The following is a 22711-nucleotide window of genomic DNA, read 5'->3' as shown; positions in this document are numbered from 1 at the left end:
TGCCAGAGATGATATGGCCAAGAAATGCCACCTGGTTGGCACCCACGGCACACTTTTCTGTGTTGATGATGATGCCAGCATCGTGGAGATAGTCAAAAATATTGTGGAGGTGCTCACAGCGTTCCTCAGGTGTCACACAAAAAATAAGTACATCGTCCAAGTAGGCGAAACAGCAGGTAGATGCTATCCAAGAAATGATGATACATTCTTTGGTCTGCATTAAGGGGGCAGAAGGTCTCATAGAAACAAAATGGCATGACGGTGGTGGTCTTCCAGATGTCCTCAGGTGCAAATGGAATATCAGTGAAAGACTTGGTGCAGTCAATTGTGCTGAAAATTGAAGACCCAGCCAGCATGTTATTGTAGCTCCATAGCAGCAGTATGGGTACTGGTCAGGCATGGTGTGGGTGTTTACCATCCAGTAATCACCATATTGCCATCAGGAGCCAACCTCCTCCTTGGCAAGGTCAAAGGCGGATGCCTATAGGCTCATCATATGACACAGCACATCAACGGCAAGGAGCTCATTAAGCTCAGCCTTGGCAATCTCGAGTTTGTGTGGTGCTAAGGGCTGTGGCTGGCAGAAAATAAATGGAGGTCAGCATATGGGCCGGAATACGTCTCTTGCTTCACATAGAAGAAAACAGAAAAGTGAGATGTGCACTTCGTTGTTCTCCGAGCATTGCTGTCAATGAGACACCAGCCGGCAACATCAGGTAGCAGGCAGCAGAGCCCAATGAAGTCTGTTCGGATAATGGGGTTGGTGTCATTAGCGACGGTGAAGGTCCAGGGGACGTATCGTTGAAGGCCGAGGCCAAGGACATGAAGATGTATGCTGCTGTTGGGGATAGTAGGATTATTTTCTGCCTACAAGAGGAGGGCTGAAGTGGCACCAGGTTTCTATATAACACACCACAGAAAAATAGACATCTTAGAGCTGGCATTGATCAGGAAAGGTGTGACTGAACAAGTGTTACAGATAAACAGGTGTTGGAAGACTGTGGAGGAGCTGAGCTTGCCTAATCCCGGTGGCTGTTTGCTTTTGGGTGCCAAGAGCAAGGTTCCCTGCATTTCGCAGCATCTCGGGAAAACAGTTGTGGTACCAGCAGAGGTCAGCAGATGTCAACAGTCTGGCTAGAGCTGCAGCAGCAGTAGCTGTTATTGTGCTGGCAGATGGTGCTGTGCAGATGGGAACTGTTGGAACTGAGGCAGGCCATGGTTGCCTCCAGCGTTGTCGTGTCGATGCTGAGGCAGGCCAGCACATCATGTACACCCAGCTGCTGTGTGCTGTGCCAGCACATCATGTACGCCCAGCTGCTGTGTGCTGTGCTGCAGTCTGGCAGTGAGGGGAGTAATCAGTGTCGTCATTTGCTGTGCACCAAGCAGAGGGGGTGTGCTAAGGGCAGGAAGGGTGGCATGATGATCAGCTGACTGCAGAGGGTAGGGGTGGGGTTGACACACAGCAGCAATGGTTGTGTCATCTCATGCTACCTGTCAGTGAGGCAAGTTGCGTTAGTGAGGGAGAGGTTGGCATGTAATGCCTTAGCTTTTGTATTGGGATTGGGAGGTGAGCCAGGCAGATATCATACAGGAAACAAACAGAGACAATGTCTGGCTCTGGCACGCTTTTGATGTGGTGCAGATGCCCACATTGCTCAAGGGAAAGGATAACCTAGACATACTGGATTTTTGATGTGAATTGGCCAAGGTGGCACTGGGATGTCTCATGCTGGTTCTACATCACGTATGTCAGCCTGAGCTGACTGATCACTATGGCAAATTTAATGGAATCGTTGGTAATGTCACAGCCTGTGAAGATGACGTCTACAGAGCAAAAACATCAGCACGGGCCTCGTGGACTGAAGGGCAGTAAATGGGTTGCGGCACAGGCAGACAGAGTGGTGGTGGTAGATACAGGAATGGACATTAATGTGTCAGGGTTGTTAAGCTGGTGGCAAGCGGAAAAGTATGCAAGCTAGTGGTATGGGAGGTGGGAGATGTTAGGTCTGTGTCCTATGCTACGTGTGCACATGCTGGACAGGGTTGCCAGTGAGGGGTGGCAGAGGCAGCATTACAGAGACGTTGCCAGACAGCTGCGAATATGGCAGGGTGGCCAAGTTCGACAGTTGAAAATATTATAAAAGTTTATTTTCAAGTGGCAGTAAAAGTATTGATTTCCAACATAACTTTTCACCATTAACAGTTTTTAGCATGTTATGAAGATCCACTTAAATGAAAATGAGATATATGCAGCAATGATTTGCACCACATTAACATTAAACAGAGGCAAGCAGACTAATATGGCATACAGATAACACAATCAAAGAGACTATGTAAAACATAAAAGCCTAATAATGAATGAATCCAAAGCAACCAAACAACTGCAACAGAAGGTTTCAATAACTGCAAAAATACATCACAAACTAAAAATATTGTGTGAGACCATGTATACACAACTCCATAATAGAATTTCTTGTTACTACTTTAAAAGCATTGTCTTATTTACCTTCAGATACTCTTCTTCATCACTGGATACATTGCATTGTGTGTTTCTAGAGTTATAAATGAAATTATGCTTTTCTTTCTTTACACTACCCCTTGCAGCAATACTGACAGATTTGTATTGCACCTGCACTCCACATATGTTTTGTGTTTCATCCCCTCACTGCCACATTAACACTTTGAGGATGGAGCAGCTAGTATGTTTAACTGGCTGGTACTTTACATTTTCACAGTTTTCTGAATTTTGTGTAGCACATTTTACTGCACAGAACTTACATTACTTTACTGTATTTGAAATAGAGTCTTTGTTATACGAATTAGAAATAGTTTTATATATATATATATATAGAAATGAAAATGTCTTGTTTTCGCAACAATTTTTTTCGTATTTACTTTCCAAAATTAAAATACAATTAGAATTTGCTGACACTACAAAGAAAACTGCCCGAGAATGTGGTTTTCTTTATTTAAAAGTACGTAGTTATATTAGCTAGTGTGTGACAAAATTCTAAGCATTCCGATGAACAAAGTCTTACATCATGTGCTTTACAACAGTACTGGTATCTCTCCTTGTCACTTTGACAAATCTTGTTTTACTTCTTTCTGCACAAACTTTGCATCTCCTCCAATGCAAACTTGACTTCTCTGGAGACAATAAATTCAGTAAAATGTCTTCCACAGAGTTTATTTTACAAGTGATTTTCAGTGGAAGCTGCTTAAACCAGGCTACCTTTATTCACAAAAGCCTCTGCCATTTCAGTGATGGATTAAACAAGATGTTTATTAACAGGTCTTGTTTTTCTTATATAAAACTTATGACCACCATTGTGAAAAGGTGAAAAACTTTCTTCCACTTCTCTATTTGCTTCCTATCAAAATGGTGGTCATCCATTAGCTGGTCTCTGGGATCCCACACCAATTTAGTCTTCAGAATGAGATGATCACTCTGCAGCAGTATGTACACTGATATGAAACTTTCTGGCGGTTTAAAACTATGTGCTGGACCAAGACTTGAACTCTGGACCGAATTTGAGTCTCGATCCGACACACAGTTCTAATCCACCAGGAAGTTTCAACCTAGTTATTGCAATCCACAACACAGTCAGATTTCATCTTCTCTATCATTCCCATCTGTATTCAGAGACTGACATCACATGCAGTTATTTCTAGATTTTGTTGTGAAAATAAATATATCCCTAGCACCCTTCCATTTCATGTACGGCAAGTGGTGTTATCTGCAAAATGAAAGTTCATTTTTTCAGCCTCTGGGCTACTAGATATGTAGCTAGTCCTTTCCTATTACTGCTTTAGTTTTACTTTTGGAAAAAGATTGTGTAGACCAGGGATAATGTAAAAACAAGCCATATATAGAGTATGGCCATAGAAACTTTCACACAGTCTGTTTATTACATGCAAAATGCTGTTATACCCATTTGCCTGACTACTGGAACATACTCGTATTTAACATTTCAAAATGTACCCACTTCCACATTACATAAAAATCTTATGCCGTATTTCAAACAGTGTGAAATCCAGGACAGAATGTAACAATATTACAAAAAGGGAAATTTCTACTTGCCATATAGCAGAGACACTGAGTCGCAGTTATGCACAACAAAAAGGCTGTCACACTGTCGCACGCGCGCGTGTGCACGCGAGTATGAGCATGCGTGCACTTGCCGACGAAGGCCTTACTGGATGAAAGGTTTATTTGTGACAGGCTGGCTGTTGTGCCTAACTGCCACTCAGCATCTCCCATAAATGGCGCGTAGCAACACAAAATTGTTATGCTGTATTTGTTGGGCTTTATTTTCATACAAATCTCAAAAACAAGTCTGGCATGAAAAGGGGCAAATTCCTTCATCCACAGCAACGTTTTCTCTTGGTTGTAAGCTCCTTCACTTTTTGTCATGAGTATATCAAAGATAGGTCTCACCTTGCGAGTAGGACCATGACGATCTCAATTTTTTTAAATAGAAGTCACATTATCTATGAACTGTAACATTCACAGAACCAACATAAAATGATTTCTAGGTAAAGACTTTCCTGCAAAAGGAGGTCTGCAGTACAGAATTCATACACCAACAGTCTGTCAATTTTGGTTATGTAACAAGACACACATGCAAAACCACACAAAAACACTTTTATAGTTCACAGAGTTTCATAGTACTCCACTTGCAAACTGAGTGTGGTTTCAATATCCCTGTTGCAATTAGATTGTGAATAATTTTTCTAGCATAGTAGTTTATCTATTACCATCTTCAGAAGATATTTGTCAAAAAAGTGGGTGAAATAATCAAAAACAGAAGACTTCTGATCAATTTAAATGCCACACGATTCTTCAAAAACTACAAACTATGGAGCATTAGTGTAGTCATCTATTCACTGCCAAGCTGTGGAGCAGCAGTGTAGTCATATGTCTTTGCTAAGCTGAAAGAGGAAGATTGATACATGGGGACCTCTGACAGCACCATTATCAGTAGGTTCCTCTTGGGGGGCTTGCTGACACTTAACCAGAAATCCTTTCTTCGTCTATAGCATAAATCATAAAACTATGCTTCCTGCTGTACAACAGATAATGTTTACAGTTACAGAGAAAATGTGACTAATATATTTACCATCACCACTTTCAAAACTAGAAATTTGTTATTCACACTATGAACCCCTACTGTTCAACAAAACATCTACCTCATCACCAACTAAGGACATCTTCAATACAAATACGAAGTATGTAGCCGACAACACAGACAACAACTGGGGCTCTTTTCTCCCTAAACACCACATAGCAAGTAATATTCCTTCCCTGTCAAATTAAATTAAAGCCATAACACCAACATTTGAATACATTTACAAAGGCTTGGAATGGCAGACGCAGTACTACATTGCTCATTTTTTCAGAGTAAATCCTTGCAACAAAGAAGCTACATCACTTGTCTCCAAAATGTTAAATGATGCTGGACTCTGCACTCGCTGACAAACAGTGATGCTACATTTTATGACAGTGATTCCTTCAATGACACTTTGGTGCAAAAAACAGTGTTTACATTCTTGACAATGATCTCAGGCAAGTATATTTAAAACTGTACATGGCTTAAGCCCATTTGGAAAGGCTGTCCCAAAGATGTAGAGAAAAATCAATTATGTGATAAGCAAGTTAAAGTTCAAGACAGTAATTATCTGTCAAAATAACAGTAGCACTGTCAAAATTTGAGAACAATTTCCTCAAAGGGACTGGATGATTATCTTGTTAATGAATAAAAGAACAGATTGAAAATGGTGTGCAGCATATCTTTATTGTGGTGGTTGATGAATATTCTGTGTGCAGTACCTGACTGATGGTGTGTTGGGAGAATTAGCATAAAGTTAAACTACAGCAGTAACACAAACTGTTGTTCTTCAGTTTCAGGAGCATTTTCTAGAAACAACTGACTGAAGATAACAATGGGGTTACCTTGATAAGTCAGTATTTGTATATTAAGTAGCTGCCTAGGTTCCACAAACGTTTGGAGTATTCCCATTAGTTGCCTAATTAATTCACCCTTTGAGTTTGTTTTTGTACTTTATATCCTACAACATTATAGTCATGTGAAATTCCAATATCTTGTGAACTATGAGCATATAGCCCTCTATAGGTGACACCCTTCCATGAGTATTATGAGATGGAATGGTCATTTTTAGAAATGACAGCAGTCTGTTCTTCAAAAAGGATGTTATCTCAGAACACTTAACAGTCTTAATTTTTATCTGCTGTATGAGCCCTTATGTTAAGCCATTTCTATTGTAGTGTTGCATCTGTAATGACGACATACTAGCTGAACCGGAAGTAATTATATTTGAAATTAGCACAAACATTTAGTGATTTGGTAAAACTTAGAGGAAGACAATGTTTCAAACACTGCAGATTAAATTCTACACTTCTTAAATTAACTTACACAAATGTCGAACAATTTTTTCCAATGTAAGGTCAATTTAGATGTAATTTGACAAATTTATGCATAATTTAGCAATTATTCCCTTTCAAGTACATGGTTGTGAAATTTGCATGTTGATCATCTTTCTTTTCAGCTGGCAAGGGTGATAATTTGAGAGCCTGTAAGACTGTTGAATAAGCAATATGGATATTTCTGAAGACAGACAAATTTCAAACATAAATAGCATAGCAATGCCTTGTATATTTGTTACTAAAATTACATTTCAGCAGTCACACAAAACTGTTTTATTATAGATTTACAACTTTCTACAAAAAAATGTTTTTGAGTGTCACCATTCCTGAACTAGACAGTATATTGATTTCATATTGGAATGGAGGCAAATAAGAACAGGGTCTCTGAAAGTAAACATTTACTTTGCTGTGCATATTTTTATGGCATGACATTTTACACTTTTATACATAAAGTGGAGATGGTGTAGTATTTCAAGTACTACTATGGCTATTCTCCATTCTATAACAACCACAAGTAATATAAAGGCCTAAATCCAAATGATGATGATGTCTTCAGTCTGAAGACTGCTTTGATGCAACTCTCCACATTCCTCTAGACTGTGCATCACTCTGCACATCAACATAACTAATGCAACCAACAGCAGTTTGAACAAGCCTATTGTATTCAATCTTATTTCCCTCTACAGTTTTTACCACCCTAAAATTCCACCCATTACCAGCTGGACACAATTTCTCAAATGATCCGTCCTTTTGTCCCATTATGTCATAAATTTCTTTCATCCCAAATTGATTTAGTTATCATTAGTTACTTTGCCTACCCATCTGATCTTCAGCGTTATTCTGTAGCACAACATTTAAAAAGCTTAAAGTCTCTTCTTGCCTCAACTGCTTATCACACACATTTCGCTTCTGCACATGGCTGCACTCGAGACAAATATCTTCAGTACAGACTTTCTAACATTACTACGGAACAGAAAGTAGCCTTGGCCATTTTCATACTGCATTTTAACAGCACCACAAGCTTAGCACAATGCTGCAGAGGCTGTGACTCTACATGATTTTTTAAATAAAAATCGTTGATGGCTCTTAATAAACTTGAATATCTTAAGATTACATTAAATGAAACTTAGTAATAAGATATCTAATACGTAAGTAGGACCTACTTCCAAGAGCGTAACACCAGTGCAAGTGTGCTTTGGCTTCTGACCGATCATTGTAATGTAGGTTTGCCTCAGATTAACCTATTTTTAAGACAATTTTTGGAACCAGTATTGCCTTGTCGGCATGTTCCTGTATTTCTAGATAATCCAAACCAATCTCCAACAAGATCAGTTTCAGAATGTTTTTCCATTCTTCTTTAAACAATTTATGTCAATATTTTCCAGCCATGACTTGTCGAAATGATAGTTCGGTAAAATTCACACCTTTTAGCACCTGCCTTTTCCAGCAGCTTTTCTACATAGAGTATTTAGTCTCTCTCACCTATCCTGCATACCGTTTGGAATAGTTGTGTCATGTCTGGCTTTCCCAGATATATCAATAATTCTAAGGGAATGTCATCTGCTGCATGGGCCTCGTTTCAACCTCGATCTTTCAGTGCTCTTTCAAAGTCTTCTTGCAGAATCATTTCTTTATTCACTTTCTCTTCCATTTCTATAATATTGCCTTCTCATTAATTCCCTTGCATATTCCCTCTACGTATTCCTTTCAGTTTCCCCTTTTTTATTACTACTGCCTTGCCACACCCGCTCTTGATATTCGCACATATGCTTTTCTTCTTTCCTCAAGTTATCTTTAACTCTCCTGTAAATGACCTCTATCTTTCCTCATAGTCATACATGCTTCAACAACTTTTGATTTTCCCTCTAGCAATTTCTGCTTCATTATTTTATATTTTCTCCTTTCCTCAAGTAACTTCAATATATTGTGTGTTACGCAAGGGTTTCTTTCTGCCAATTTGAACCTCTTGTGCCTTCACAGTTTATCTCTCAAAGCTACCTATTTTTCTTCTATTTTATTCCTTTTCCCCATTTTGGTCAATCATTGTCTAAGTTACTCTTTGAAACTAATTACAACCCCTGCCATACTACTACTGATTTATTTAGTTCTTACATCCTTAATTTCCTACATTCCTGGTATTTCTTCAGTTTTAGTTTGCAGTTTGGAGCCAATAACTTATGGTCAGATTCCACATGTCACTGGGAATTATTTGTATTTTGAAATATGGATTCAAAATCTCTGTCTTACCATTAACACTCAGTCGGAATTGTACTTGAGTCTCAAGTTATCTTCCACATATGTAATCTTTTTTCACGCTTCTGAAATCAACTACTAGCAATGATAATTTACCTACCAGGTGGCTTCCCTTTTTATTCCTTTCTCACAGTTCACGTACTCGCATTATCTTCCCTTTCCTTCCCTTCCTTTTCATTCTATTGAATTTCAGTCTCCCATAAAAATTGAAGTTTTGTCTTCCTGAACTATGTGAATAATTTCTTTTATATCATCATACAATGCATCAGTTTCAACATCATCTGCAGCGATAGTAAGCAGTAAAACTTTTAATACTGTGGTAGATGTTGACAATATCTATCTTTGTTATGATAATGTTTTTAATATACTATTAGACATACTACTACATTACTCCTATTTGATTTTGTATTTATAACCCAAAAATTCCCCCACCAGAAGTTCTGCTCTTTCTGCCAACACTTCACTAATTTCCCCTACACCTAAATTCAACCTGACCATTTCCCTTCTAAAGCATTCCCAATTAAAACATCCTCCTAACTCATTCCCATCCAAGAGATGGACATCCAACTCATTTCCACCCCAGAGATTGACATAATCAACCCAGAAACTTTTTTGTGGATTACTGTGTTGATGGTGCCTCTTCCTGAATGGGATGTTGGATTATGGGAACTGAATTTTAGTGCATGTTGGACACAATGAAGTAAAACAGAAGAAAACCCATATGTGAAAATATTTACACAATGTACTATTTTGCTTCTGTCATACTGCATACCTACATTATTAAAAACATTTTCCTGTTTTTCCATTCCAAGAGCCAATCACTAGAATTATTTCTCACATTTATCTTTTCATATTTTTACCGGCAATTTCCTCAAAGCAAGTTTCTTCGTAATTATTAACATAAATTTCTCCATATCAATATCAATGACATCAACCTGTCTTAATTCATATAAATTTGGCACAGCTGGCTGTGCACCGACTGTCTAGCATGCACATTGGCCTGAATGACTACATACCCAACTGGGGGAGGGGGAGGTTGACTGACATCCCTAGTGTGTGTGTGTGTGTGTGTGTGTGTGTGTGTGTGTGTGTGTGCAGGAGGGAGGGGGGAGGGGGGGTAGGAGGCAGCATGCATTTTGTGTAAAATTGTGGCATCCAACCACTCATAACTCTGGTTTTCTTAGTGAGCCATCAACCTAAGTGCTTTGAATCAGCTGAAACCAAAACTTGCATAGGAAACAATTTTTAACAAAGCCATATAGTTCAGAACCAACTGCAAAGAAGAGCACAGGGACTATATAAGATACCCATGAGCCTAAAGAACAGTCCCAACATCATGGAATTTAGAACAACAAATTGTTGAATTTAAACTTTAAGGGTTACGAGTAAACATGTAATACATCCAGCCGTAATATATACATATCAGCCCCAAGTTTCAAATTCTGCATTTGTGAAATCATCCACTCTTAGTGGTTGGAGAGATGGAGGAAGATCAGGAACCTCTTGTAGTTCAGGTGGAAGTTCCCAGAGAACTGTTGCTTTAGGTTTGTGCTCCTCAACAGTGCTCTGTGAGGTTTTCATTTTACTTCTCTTCTGTAGCCAAGATGTCAAAGTTGGACCATCATCATGATCAAGATCCAGTCTTGTGTACTTCTCTCTTTCCAGTCGCTCTTCTTCTTCAACTGAAAGACAAAGCAATAATATTTTACAATAATGATGTAACTTAATTAAAAAGTCTTCTGGTCCTTTACTGAAGTGTCAAGACCAGTTTTGAACTCTTATAATGCATCATTAGGTGATCTGTTCATTATGGGAGTAACATATTTATTGTTTGAAATAACCGTTCTTAAAAATAAATGATCATAATCACATAAGACCACTAAGCATAGTATACTTATGTTAAAATTTAAATCACTGTAGTATGCATAAAAAGAAATTATAGCCAAGTTCAACCATAAATTGTCAAAGCAATAAAAATAAATAACTTTATGGAAAACCCGAAAACCAACCTATAGAATAAGAGCACATCTCAGTAACTTTGAAAAACAAAAGAAATCTGAAAAACCATAGGTGCTGTAAGAACATCCAAATAAATGAAGTCAAATAAACATAGCCTAACTTAAGTAGGGAAGAAAGGAGCCCTCGACTGCTCAGAGACTTAGTGCAGCATCAAACTCAGCTAAACTGGCAGGATGCTGTTATGAGACCGCATGGAAAATATCAAACGTGCAAAATCAGATCAGGGTTGAATCGCGTGTACCAATGAGAAGGATGGAAACTGGCTGTATAATGTTACTAAACTAATCTCCTCTGAACAAGGGGATGAATATCCCAACATCTACTGTCAATGTGTAAAGAACATGCTTCTAGGATCCAATGTACTCCCTATTTCAACAGTCAAAATTAGCCAAAAGGCTTTTATGGCATACATCCACCTGTGCATTGTTTTGTCAGGAAATTTTTTCCATGAGCAATAAATTTCCAATTCTTCCAAAATATTACATGTACTGCCCTTGCTTTCTTGGTGTAGTAGCTAAAGATCAGAGGGGATATATTTTATCAATTCTTCTGGACGTATTACCATAATATGGTATTATATGATAAACCTTATTACGAGACACTGTACATGGGGCACAAGGCTAATGGAACCACCAAGCAGTCCCCAGACCACACAATGACTATAATCCTATTACAGTCGGGGACAAAATTGGCCCCACATCCACTGGCGTGGGCTATGAATTGAATTATATGAACTCACACTCAAAGACTTCTTCAGACAATTGGACATCATGCTGCTTGTGCAGCACCGATATGAATGCTGCCACTGTGTACGGTGGATGGTTTGAAGAATGATGAATTACCAGGTCGAAAGTTGTACATTTTCTGTAAAGTTTCGTAACTGTTGGCATTCTCTCTAAGCATAAAAGGCATTTAACAACAGCAGGATGCCATTAACGTTAAAATGTTCCATAGTAAACTGGATGTTATCATTCGTGCTATTTAGCTCAAAGGAGGACACTATTAAAGTCTTGGGATGTGCCACTAGACTCCATTGTAACTGCTATAAAAAAATTGTGTGTGCACTCGCTTATGCAATTCTCTGGTACATATTGCAGTTTTGCACACAAACTTTTTCAACCAGATGAGTGTCAGACAATAAATCCAAAAATTCTAAGATCAATCCCTAGTTTACCAGAAGGGTTCCATGCACGTAACACAGTTTTTGCCAATGACACCGTTGTATGTATAAAAAATGCAAAGTTGTACCATACATTCTACACTGATTAAAATGTCCCACTGCAACTGTCTAACTAAGTACTGTGCTGAGGAGTATTTTGTCGACCTGCTCTTTGTTCTCCTCTAACAACCAGAAATTTAATGTTACATTTTGACTTCACAGGCTAATGTAATGTACACACTGCAAAGGACACACAGTGTACCAGTACAGTTTCGCATCTTTCAAATTTCATTTGCGGGTAGTGTCTTGACGGAAAGTACTGCTTCTATGCTATCTTTTGTGCCAAATCTTTTAACTTTACTGAAAAGATTATCAAGATTATTTTACTCTTTTAGAAGACAAAAAGCCTCAAAATATTTGAGAGGGGCTATTTGGGATAAGCTGTTCCTGTGTATTGGGGTAAGCAGTTCCTGTCTATAGCTTCTACCACTCTGGCCTATCAAGTGCCTTAATGCCATGTATGCAAGAGGAAAATTATCATCAGTATCACCTAAAAGACCATAGTGAGAGAGTTCTACAATAATAATGATATATGGCACCACCTTTGACAACACACACACAAATAATGTTGGTAGAATATCGTTACAAGCAGAGGCATTCATTTCTGTGAGCAGCTACTTAAGCAGTACGTTTGGAGAATAATTCTGGAGCAGAGTATTTTACAGACATGCTACATGAAGTAAGAATTTTGTTACTTATACATTACATGTAACAAGATAGAAAAGCAGGAAGTCGAAAGGAGAAGACTTTTACAGGCAAAAAGAAACGCTTCAACTACAGATGTCACCTGTCATGTACAGAAATTAAATATGAACAGTGGCACAAATGCACAAAAGAAAACTGAAGACATCTGAAATGTGGTGCTAGAAGATCGTCATAAAGTAAATGTTGAGGCAAAGAATCCAATAAAGAAGTAGCAGACTGAACACGTGAAGAGAGAAATACATAGAAGAGTCCTGATGGAAGGAAGAACTGCTTGCCAAGATTGATATGTGGGATTAACCTGGTGGAGGAGTGGCCAGTACAATGGAAATTTTGACAATGGTAATGAACAGAACTGTCTGTGCTCCTGTCATTTAGATCCTCAGATCCTATGGTGAAGTATGATGAGATAAATGTGCTTAACACGAATAAACATATTAAAAATATTACTAAAATAAAAATTAAATGTTTATATAACATTTCTTACATGCACGCATGCAAATTTTCACAAGTCAGTTCTCAAAAAATTGGCTTAAACATAAAGGCAGAGCTCAAAGAAAACAATGTGAACATATTACATCAGATAAACGTGGCTTAGTAATTGCTGAAGAAAAAATGGATGAGCCAGCCATTCAAACTATGACAACCACCTTATTAGTTTCGGGAGGAGTACAAACAACAAATAAAACTTTGAAACATGTACCAAATTCATCTTTTTGTCAGCTAACATAGGGGGAAGGTCTCCACTTAATTACTTCTGCCTTGTATTCAGAATGAAACAAGCACTTAAACTCAAAACATTGTTTTCTATGAGGAACAAAATTTTACAAGAAATTTGCAAAGGAAATGAAAGAGATTATTAAAAACAACAGTTCAGAAAGGCAGGTACAACATTCGTCATAAGTAACGCAAACTACATTATTACTTACAGGCCTCAAGAGCAGTGGTTGATAATGAAAGGGGGGCAGCTGCAAACCCCTTTTCATTTCAATACACGGTTACAGTATACTGCTTTTACAAGAAAATCATGTGTTAAGTTCTAAAGTGCATGACGGTGATGTCATTTTCCTGAAATCAATATCTCGCTACTCAGAGGAATACTGGTTGAAGGTTTCAGGCAGCCAGAGGGAAATACAAGGAGCATGGAGCACAACTGAGTGCTTACAGGCTTGAGGTTAGTGTTCCAATCACACTGGAGTAAATGCAATTGGCATAGCAGCATCTTCATGGTCCAGAAGTTATCAGCAAATGTCCTCAGTGTGTGCAGTGACGAAGAGCAAAACTGTTTCATGTTATAAGTGTGTAGCAAACTGTGTGTACATCAAAGAATATTCTATAACATAGAAAAACTGAATGTGACAATGCACTTGTTAGTTAAGACACTGACATATTCATGAGGGTGAGTTTGCTCTATATACTCTCCTGATTTAGGTTTTCCTAATTCACTCCAGGCAAATGCCAGGATGGAGCCTTCATCAAGGCCACTATCACCTGTCCTCTCTTCTTAAAGGGTGCTTATGTAATCAGTATGTATTTATATTTTGAGCACTGATTTTATTGAGAGATGATCCTTGAATGAATAAAAAATTAAATAAAATAAAAAAACTGAAAATTTGTTTTATTGAAATAGGAGAAGTAACGTAGGGGGACAATAAAAACTGAAAAATTTTGCCCTGATTCTTACATATTATTAGTGTATGACATATGGATGAGTGAATGAACAAATGAATGAATGCAGAGGCTGATCTAGAACAGACAAACAAACGACAGTACGGTGACAGTTGTAAGATTAGTGACAAGAAATCTATAATCAGTGGTATCATGGATGGCCACGGATTACCACCACAGGCAGTTACAACAAATAAGCAGTTTATGCACTAAATGAAAGCAAATTGGTAGCTGCTTCCATTTCCCCATGCACCATTTTGTTTCAGTTTCCTTTTCATCACGTCTCAATATAAGAAATTTCAATTAGGTACAGACTGTCACAGTACTTCTTTATACAGGATGTGTCATAATTAATGGCACAAACGCATACAGTTGAATGTATACAATCCTAGAAGCAGAAAAGTAACAGTAAACATGGGGTCGAAAATGCATACCTTATGAGCTAAGAGCACTTTTTCCTCTTTGGTACTGTGAATCAAATCTCTACTACAAGCTCTTTGCTTTCAATATTTTGGGAAGGGATAATATGAACAAAAACAATAAAAAAATGTCAAGTAAACATGTGCCCTAAATTGCATACCTTAAGAGCTATGAGCACTTTTTCAATCTCCAGTACTTTGGACAACTCTTCTAATAAACAAGTAATCGTAACTTTAAAGGTATGCATTTTAGAAAACATGTTTACTGGACATTTTTTCCTTGTTTTGGTCCATATCATCACTTCCCAATATGAAAAGCAAAGAGCTTGCAATAGAAGAGATTTGCTTTACAGTATTGAAGGTGAAAAATTGTTTATAGCTCTTCAAGGTATGCATTTTTGACACTATGTTACTGAGACTTTTGCTTCTAGTATTAAGTACTTTCAACAGTATGCGTTTACACCATTAATTATAATACATCCTGTATAATTTCTTCAAAAGCAGCAGTGTGAAATTTGAAACAAAATTTTCTAACATTTTTCCCTATCAGCATCAAAAATATCTTAAAAGAGAAATGGAAAGGAATGATGTCAGATATGTAAACATTTACTTAATACAGAGACTGGTTGTAACATATACATCTGAAACAAAATCTGTAGACTTTCCTGTTCAAGTAAAGCAGGAAGTTTATTTCATATTCAAGTTGCAAAAGAAATTCTTCCAATTACCTTTCATTTTTAAATTCATTAAATCTTCTGCAGTGTAGTGTGAAAATCTGCAGTTGGAGCCAAAAACACATTCACGAGTCTGCTGATACCTCTTGCATGGCACTTTTGCTGATTCTTCTGCCAATATGGTCTTTGCATCTATAATTACAAAAACTTTTATCTCTATATCATAAAAACAGTATGAATTGTTTGATTTCACTATATGACGAAGATATATGTATATCAATGCAATGTAATACAGGTAGACTATATTAAATGCCATTTAAGACCATGTGATTGATTTCAACTATTCAAAGCAATAATGAACAAATTCATAACTAGTCAAATGTTGGCACTGACAACACATTCTTTTTCTTTTTCCCAAAAATGTAGCCTTAATTTACTGCATCTGCCATAACACAGTATTACTCATATGTGTACAGTAAATAAACATAACGAATCTACAGATGAAAAGCTAGTTTTCAGCCAGACAAATGTCACACTCTTCATAGTCTTTCAAAGTGTTGAGACACTGCAGATGCACCCACATTAATACACAGAAGATGGCTGTTTCCACAATCTGGCTGCAGACAGCTGGGTATAATATGGCAGACAGGCTCTGTTCAAATATATCTTGAAACACTGTTATCTGCAGTGTGTGCTGTCCACAACTTGGCATTTAGTCCCTAATGCGAGTTACCGACCTATAAACTTAGCTGATATCTTTCATCCCTACTGACAAGATTTTTGTTGATTGTTATTTCTACAGATTCCTTTATTTTGTTTTCTCACAGCTGCTGGCTAGGTGCAGCAACTTACCATTAAAATTGAGTATATGTTTTACATTTTGGCTGTGCTCTGTCAGTGCTGATTTCTCTCTGTATACATCACAATGTTACTGATATACAGCACTGTAGTTGCCTGATGTATGGGAAGACACACTCAAATGGAATGCTACATATCCCTGCAAATGAAGTTGCATTACGTCCTTCATCTTTGGCGATGCCTGAAAGACTATTTTGATGTAACTTTTTCCCAGCAGCCTGAAAATCTTGGCTGAGAATGGCTCCATATAGGGAAGAAAATTGAATACGTTCTGTCCTTCCTGATTTACTGCATCTATTCTTTCCTTGAACACTCTTCTTATATGGTACACAATGTGCACATTTCGTCAGAACATGTCTTAGTGTTACAGCTGACTCGTAACCAATAGAAAAACTGGTTAGGAATGTATGCCTCTCCAATGGATGGTAACAGCTCGTTGCATGCAAATATAGATCTGTTTGAATGTTCTTTATATAAACTGTATAATCTAGGATACCATCTACCCTCTTCCTGATTAAGATATCCAAGGAAGGTAGGTACACTATACACAGAATTCTCTGAAAAGTTGGCACTCCAAACGGACACCTAAAATGCAAGCAATGCTTTTGTTATGTTGATACATTTGCAACATGTGATAATGGCAGCCACTGTCCAAGTTTCTGAGTCACTTAAAAAGCATTCAACAAAATAATACATTCACAACACAACTAGATCAGAATGATTATCTTCCTCTCTTGGCTATCATATAAAGAAAGAAAGCTGGTGGTACACATGCAGCTTATAGGAAGAAGGCCCACACAGACCTGTACCCACATGCAACAAGCTGCTAACATCTAGTGCTGAAATATGTATTACTAACAACTCTGCTCTGGTCCATATGGTGTGTGTCAGCTATACAATGAAAGTCTCCCAGCTGCACTACAACACCTGAAGGAGGTTTACCATCAAATTTGATACAGTGAATGCTCAGATTGGAAGTGTGCTCAAAGAAAAAGATTCAGTGAACCAGATAGAAGGTTTATGAGAACAGAGACATGGTTTTCTTCCTTTCATGTGGCCACACTCAACCAAGATTGCATGGCTGCTTGGAAAATGTGACATCAAAACCGTTTTCCCTCCAGACCACCAACAAAGATGAAATATTCTTGGTTCTGTGAAGTACCCACTGACACTTCATATACTTAAGGTGTATCTTATCTCTAATGAATGTGCAGTCAAATTCAGCACTATCTCAAAACACTGCAAGGAACACAATACAACTGGTATGTACATCTGGGACACACAAAGAAATCAGTAGTGGCAGAGTGCAACCTAAACAAAGAACTCATGTTTGCTTTTGAGAACACCAAGATGCTGTGCCGAGCCAGTGGCTATTGGAAAAGCATAATAAAGGAATTTTATAAATAAGCATCCATGAACATTTTGTCAAATAAATTGAGTGTATAGTCTCACATTTGTGGCTACACATGTTTTAATCTTAGTCAGCATTCCCTACAATATTGGTGTGGCTAACTTCAGGCTCTTATGAACGTATGTGAAAGTTTAACTGTAATAGCAAAACTAAATAATTTACACATCTTCAAATATTGTGCCAGAAGGAAGAGGCACACCAGGGATGAAGTCTTAATAAACCTTGGGCTACAGTTCATGTAGTGCTTATTTGGAAACTCCCAAATAATACTTGGTCTGTCTGTATACCGGCTTCGTTAAAGTAGCAGTTACATAAATCAAAACGGTACTACAAAGCAGTAACCCCTATCATTCTGGTAATCCCTCTTCAAACATCTGTAATTGGGTGCTTGTAATATTCGTTTGTGTCATCTTCGTACTGGGCCTAGCAATTGTGGCGGCCCTATACAAAACAATCATTCGAAAACAACACGCACGCAAGACGTCACATAACAAGACACCCTATGTCACGGCTGGAAGCCAGTGGGCGATATCGAATATCACAATTGATTGATTGCAGAGTATTGATGTAAATGTTGCAGTTCTGTGTGTATCAGGTACAGTTGTTTCCTGGCTGACCTTTCACACTTCTGCGAAATGTGCGTTGTTTTGATACTTCCTGGGACACTAAAGCACATTCCGCTAAGAGTGAAAGAATTCTACGAAGAATTATTTCAAACACTCTAACATCATCTGTAACTGTGTAAAAGAGTCACAAAATCTTGAATTTAGCATAAAAAGTTGGCTATATAACTTAACGAAATATAAACGCAAATGGTTTATGCAATAATAGTAGTCATATATGATTTTAACAGGATGAGCGAAAAAAGGTTTTCCTGGTAACTTTAAATTACATCAACTTCCAGGAACAGTAAGGCTCAGGTATTGTAAGATAATAAAGTTATAAATCCACTATACCATACCGCGAAAAGCATCATAATGTTCTTTTCTCAATCGCACGTGCATTGACCCTGATATGTGTTTTTTCCTCGCTTCATAATCATCAACAAATGATCTGTCACAATAATCGCAGTAATAACGTTTACCCATCTAAAATAAACCAGTTTAACCGATATTGACACCTCTAGTCCTGAACTGTACACAAATTCACAAGTCTGAAGTCACAAACCAGCAAACAAAGCAAAGTGATAACAACTGCCCGTGGAGAGATCCAGTCAACCAATGAGAACCAAGTTACCATCAGCCAATGAAAAGGTTCGACTGGAAATTTTGTATTCGTTGAAATGCGGAATTCCTTGAATCTGTGAATATGACACACAAGGCTGGATTTCTTTGTCAAATATTTATGTGAAAGAGATTTGATGGTGTAATAGGCACTTTGTCAAATCTCATCTGTCGTCAAATAAATTTGATCAAATTTAGGGCCTCGCTGTAGATCATAAAAGTCTCTTGTCTTCTGTTCACTGCAATGTGACATGTTACCACGTGGAGCGCTAGCATCGCTGCAGCGTCCTGATTCAACGCCACCTTGGTGGCGTTGCGTGACTTCACTATTCTGTAATCTGTAGTGTGTCTAATGTCTGTAAACATGGCCGGAAAATACAATTGGTGTGTACCGTCAACTACAAAATTAATATAGATGTGTGAAGCTGACGAGGCGATTTACAAAGTGAGGCACCCTGAATACAAAAATAGATTAAGAAGATGAGAGAGCTATAAAAGTATTGCGGAGATAATTAGCCGTGAGATACGGCGTGGTTGCACGGCAGCAGACATTAAGAAGAAGATTAATTTCATCCGCGCACCCGCGAGATAGCAAAAGTACCTATCGACATACTTATTTCTTTTTATTTATGCAATTAAAGTTTACATGACATACAAATGATTTGCATAAATTTGTTCACTGCAGCTACTTGAAGCATACAAGAAGTAGTTTACATTATTTTCATTGCTATTATTGCAGATGCTTATAAGCTTTATATTCCGCAAGTGTACTGGTGCCACATGCTAAAATTCCTCGACCAAGCCACTGAGGCGGACGAAAGTGTTAGCAATGTCGTGAGTTCCGAAAGTGGCAGTGAACGTGGTACACCAACGTTCGAAGAAATGTTTGAGGTTTGTACATTTGTTTACATTTTACATAACTAAATGTGATTATCTTGCCAGGGCACTTTCCCAGCGCCATTGTAAAATGTTTTAAACCATTCTCTTAACTGCTCTCCCGTGTGCTCGACGTCCACAAGCAACTTGGCAAGCTGTTGGTTCCATTCGCGGTAGGTCTTCAGTGCTTTGAGACTCAGAAGTGCATTCAACTATTACCGCGGACACTGTTACCTGACGAGCGTAAACGTGTTTTCTCCTCTCAGTTAAGTTGTGCAGGGTGCAGGCAGCCAGTGTAGTTGTAACTTTTTCTGGAGGCACATTAATGGTAGTCAGAAAAATCTTGAAACGACTGCAACAATGCCAAAGCTGCTTTCGACTAATCTTCCTTCCCGTTACAGTCTGTAATTGAATTCTTCCTTTTTTAAGGGGTAGGCCTATGGCTTCATAATGTTTTAAATCAGAGAGGAAAAGCATCATCTGCCAGTAGGGCCTACAACCATTGGAATTGTAAAGTTTGTGTTCCCAAGCTTCCTGCCTACAGGAATGTTCAGAATAGATCGGTCAATGACACACTCCCATAGTTTGCATTTTGAAAACACCAGCATCACCAACATGCCCATTAGTTCATACATCAACATACAAAAATTTGTACGTAGCATCTATTGTGGCAAATAAAATGATACGGTTAAAGGTTTATAATGAAAAAGTGAGATTCACTAGCTTCTGCACATGTGATATGAATATGCTTTCCGTCCATTGCTCCTATAGTGTTATAACAGTTCCACTTCTCCTCAAAATCCTTTGCAATTTGCTCCCACTCTTCTCTGTTTCTGGATACCTGTAAATAAGATTTGTGTATGTGCAAGGAAGTATGTAACTAATGGATTTCATTTCTATTTTATAGCATGAAATGCAGGCTCAAGAAGAGCCTGTTGTCACATGCAGTGAGACACAGCCACAGCCCCAGCATTAAGAGCTCTCCCACAAAGAGAAGGCACAACCGATTAATTTTGTAGCTTCTTGACTCAAAATGTAATTGATTTGTTTATAAAATAAAAATAGTTCTTAATGCACATAAAGTGTATTGGAATTTATTTACCTTCAGACATTGGTCCTTTAGTGCTTTATAAATTGCTGCACACAGTTCAGGTATTATTATCATTAGCGTGCACTGTGCTATTCAAGTGCTGCACTGTAAGCTAGAGTAACTCTCTCCTGTAGCAAGGAATTGGAGTGTTACAATGGGCCTGTATTCAGCAGATACAGAAGTTCGTGAGTATGGTGCTTTGTGATATGAGGATACACTTCACTGAGCACATACTGAAATGTATGCTCATCCATTCTTAGGTAATTTATGTACACTTGACGTCCTCCACTACAAGCTCACGTAACAAGTTTTGTTTAATGCTTTTATTGTCTCGTCGTAAAACCCATGGCTTCACCCAGGTATGTTTCATCCCCCCCACTTCCACATGTGCACACAGTGCAATTGTGGTACATGCAACTGCTGCAATTAGTAACAAGTTGTTTTGGTCGGCCATTGTGTACTATGACAAAAAAATGTGATGACAGTGTAATACCCCTTTTTCAGCACCACATCAAAGATCTTTGTCAAGTAAATTTGATGCATATTTAATCATATCTTTGACAAAGACATTTGATAGTATAATACCGGCCTATGACAGCGTACATACTGTGCAATATGAAATGAGTACTCATACCCCCGCAAAATCAAGATTCGCCATGAAATTGTGTGTATGCAGGCCTGATTTGAATTTCTACTGTGCATGTATTTTTCTTGCTTAATGCACACTGAAACTGTTGAATGTCCTCTGCGTCTGTAGTGAATATTCTAACATGTTAATGATAAAAAATCTTGGAATGATACTTAAGTAGTTACAACTGATAGTGAAATGTGTGTTAATGTTAGAAATTACCACATATTTAGATAAGTAATAGCAATCTGTTATTTTACACAATCCCAACCACAGTACAACCATGATTTGATTTATTGAACATCCTTAAGCATTTTTCATGCAATTGGTGTTGTCATTTTACATATCTACATAATAAGTCATATATTTTTAAAATGTTCAAGGGGGATGTGGTTTATTCTGCACACATTCAGTAATCTTTAAATATGAATGTGTCATAAAGAATGACAAAAGGAGAAACAGTGTGTGCCGGACCGAGACTAGAACTCGGTGCCTCTGCCTTTTGCTGGCAAGTGCTACAATCTGCCAGGAAGTTCCATATCAGCACACACTCCACTGCAGAGTGAAAATCTCATTCTGGAAACATCCCCCAGGCTGTAACTAAGCCATGTGTCTGCCATATCCTTTCTTCCAGGAATGCTAGTTTTGCAAGGTTCACAGAAGCGCTATGAAGTTTGGAAAGTAGGAGACGAGGTACTGGCAGTATTGAAGCTTTGAGGATGGGCGGTGAGTCATGCATGGGTAGCTCAGGTGGTACAACATTTGACCTCGAAAGGCAAAGGTCCCGAGTTTGAGTCTCGGTCTGACAGACAGTTTTAATCTCCCAGGAAGTTTCATATCAGTGCACACTCTGGTGCAAAGTGACAATCTCATTCTAGATTAGATTCTTATTACCCACTTTTGCATGCTAAAAACTTGTGTTCGGTTTGATGATTTACCCCAGGATTTGATCCCATGTGACATAACACAATAAAAGTATGTATCTGGCAATGTAATGGACGAGAAATCATTAATGTACACAAGAAAAACAGTATATTTATTTCTACATCAGACATCATTCTCACTTCAGATACAGACTTGTTTTGGTACTTCAGCAATTCTGTGGTATGCCCTTCCCATCTGAATTTATTATTGAGTTGTAATCCCAGAAATTTTGCAGTGTCAACCTTTCCGGATTGCATGTTTTCATATGTTATACGCATGGTGGAAGAAAATCTCTTAAAGTT

At 38.1% G+C, this 22711-nt stretch overlaps 1 protein-coding gene and 1 long non-coding RNA gene across 2 annotated transcripts; one reads left to right on the top strand and one right to left on the bottom strand.

The window, feature by feature from the left end:
- Positions 1 to 6641: 6641 nt before the first annotated feature.
- On the bottom strand, positions 6642 to 19113 carry LOC126332915 (zinc finger matrin-type protein 5). The gene is made up of 3 exons (XM_049996692.1): positions 18630 to 19113; positions 15454 to 15591; positions 6642 to 10380 (listed from the first exon to the last, which is right to left on the bottom strand). The coding sequence occupies exons 1-3, from the start codon at positions 18754 to 18756 to the stop codon at positions 10121 to 10123; spliced, it is 525 nt and encodes a 174-aa protein (XP_049852649.1). The 5' UTR covers positions 18757 to 19113; the 3' UTR covers positions 6642 to 10120.
- Positions 19114 to 19184: 71 nt separating this feature from the next.
- LOC126332931 (uncharacterized) lies at positions 19185 to 20849 on the top strand. Its single transcript, XR_007564011.1, has 3 exons — positions 19185 to 19488; positions 19631 to 19782; positions 20675 to 20849. It is a non-coding gene; the product is annotated as an uncharacterized LOC126332931 (long non-coding RNA).
- The last annotated feature ends 1862 nt before the right edge of the window (positions 20850 to 22711 follow it).

This window comes from Schistocerca gregaria, chromosome 2 (assembly GCF_023897955.1).
Source record: "Schistocerca gregaria isolate iqSchGreg1 chromosome 2, iqSchGreg1.2, whole genome shotgun sequence".
Classification (NCBI taxonomy): domain Eukaryota; kingdom Metazoa; phylum Arthropoda; class Insecta; order Orthoptera; family Acrididae; genus Schistocerca; species Schistocerca gregaria.
This window is presented reverse-complemented; position numbering and strand designations above follow the sequence as displayed.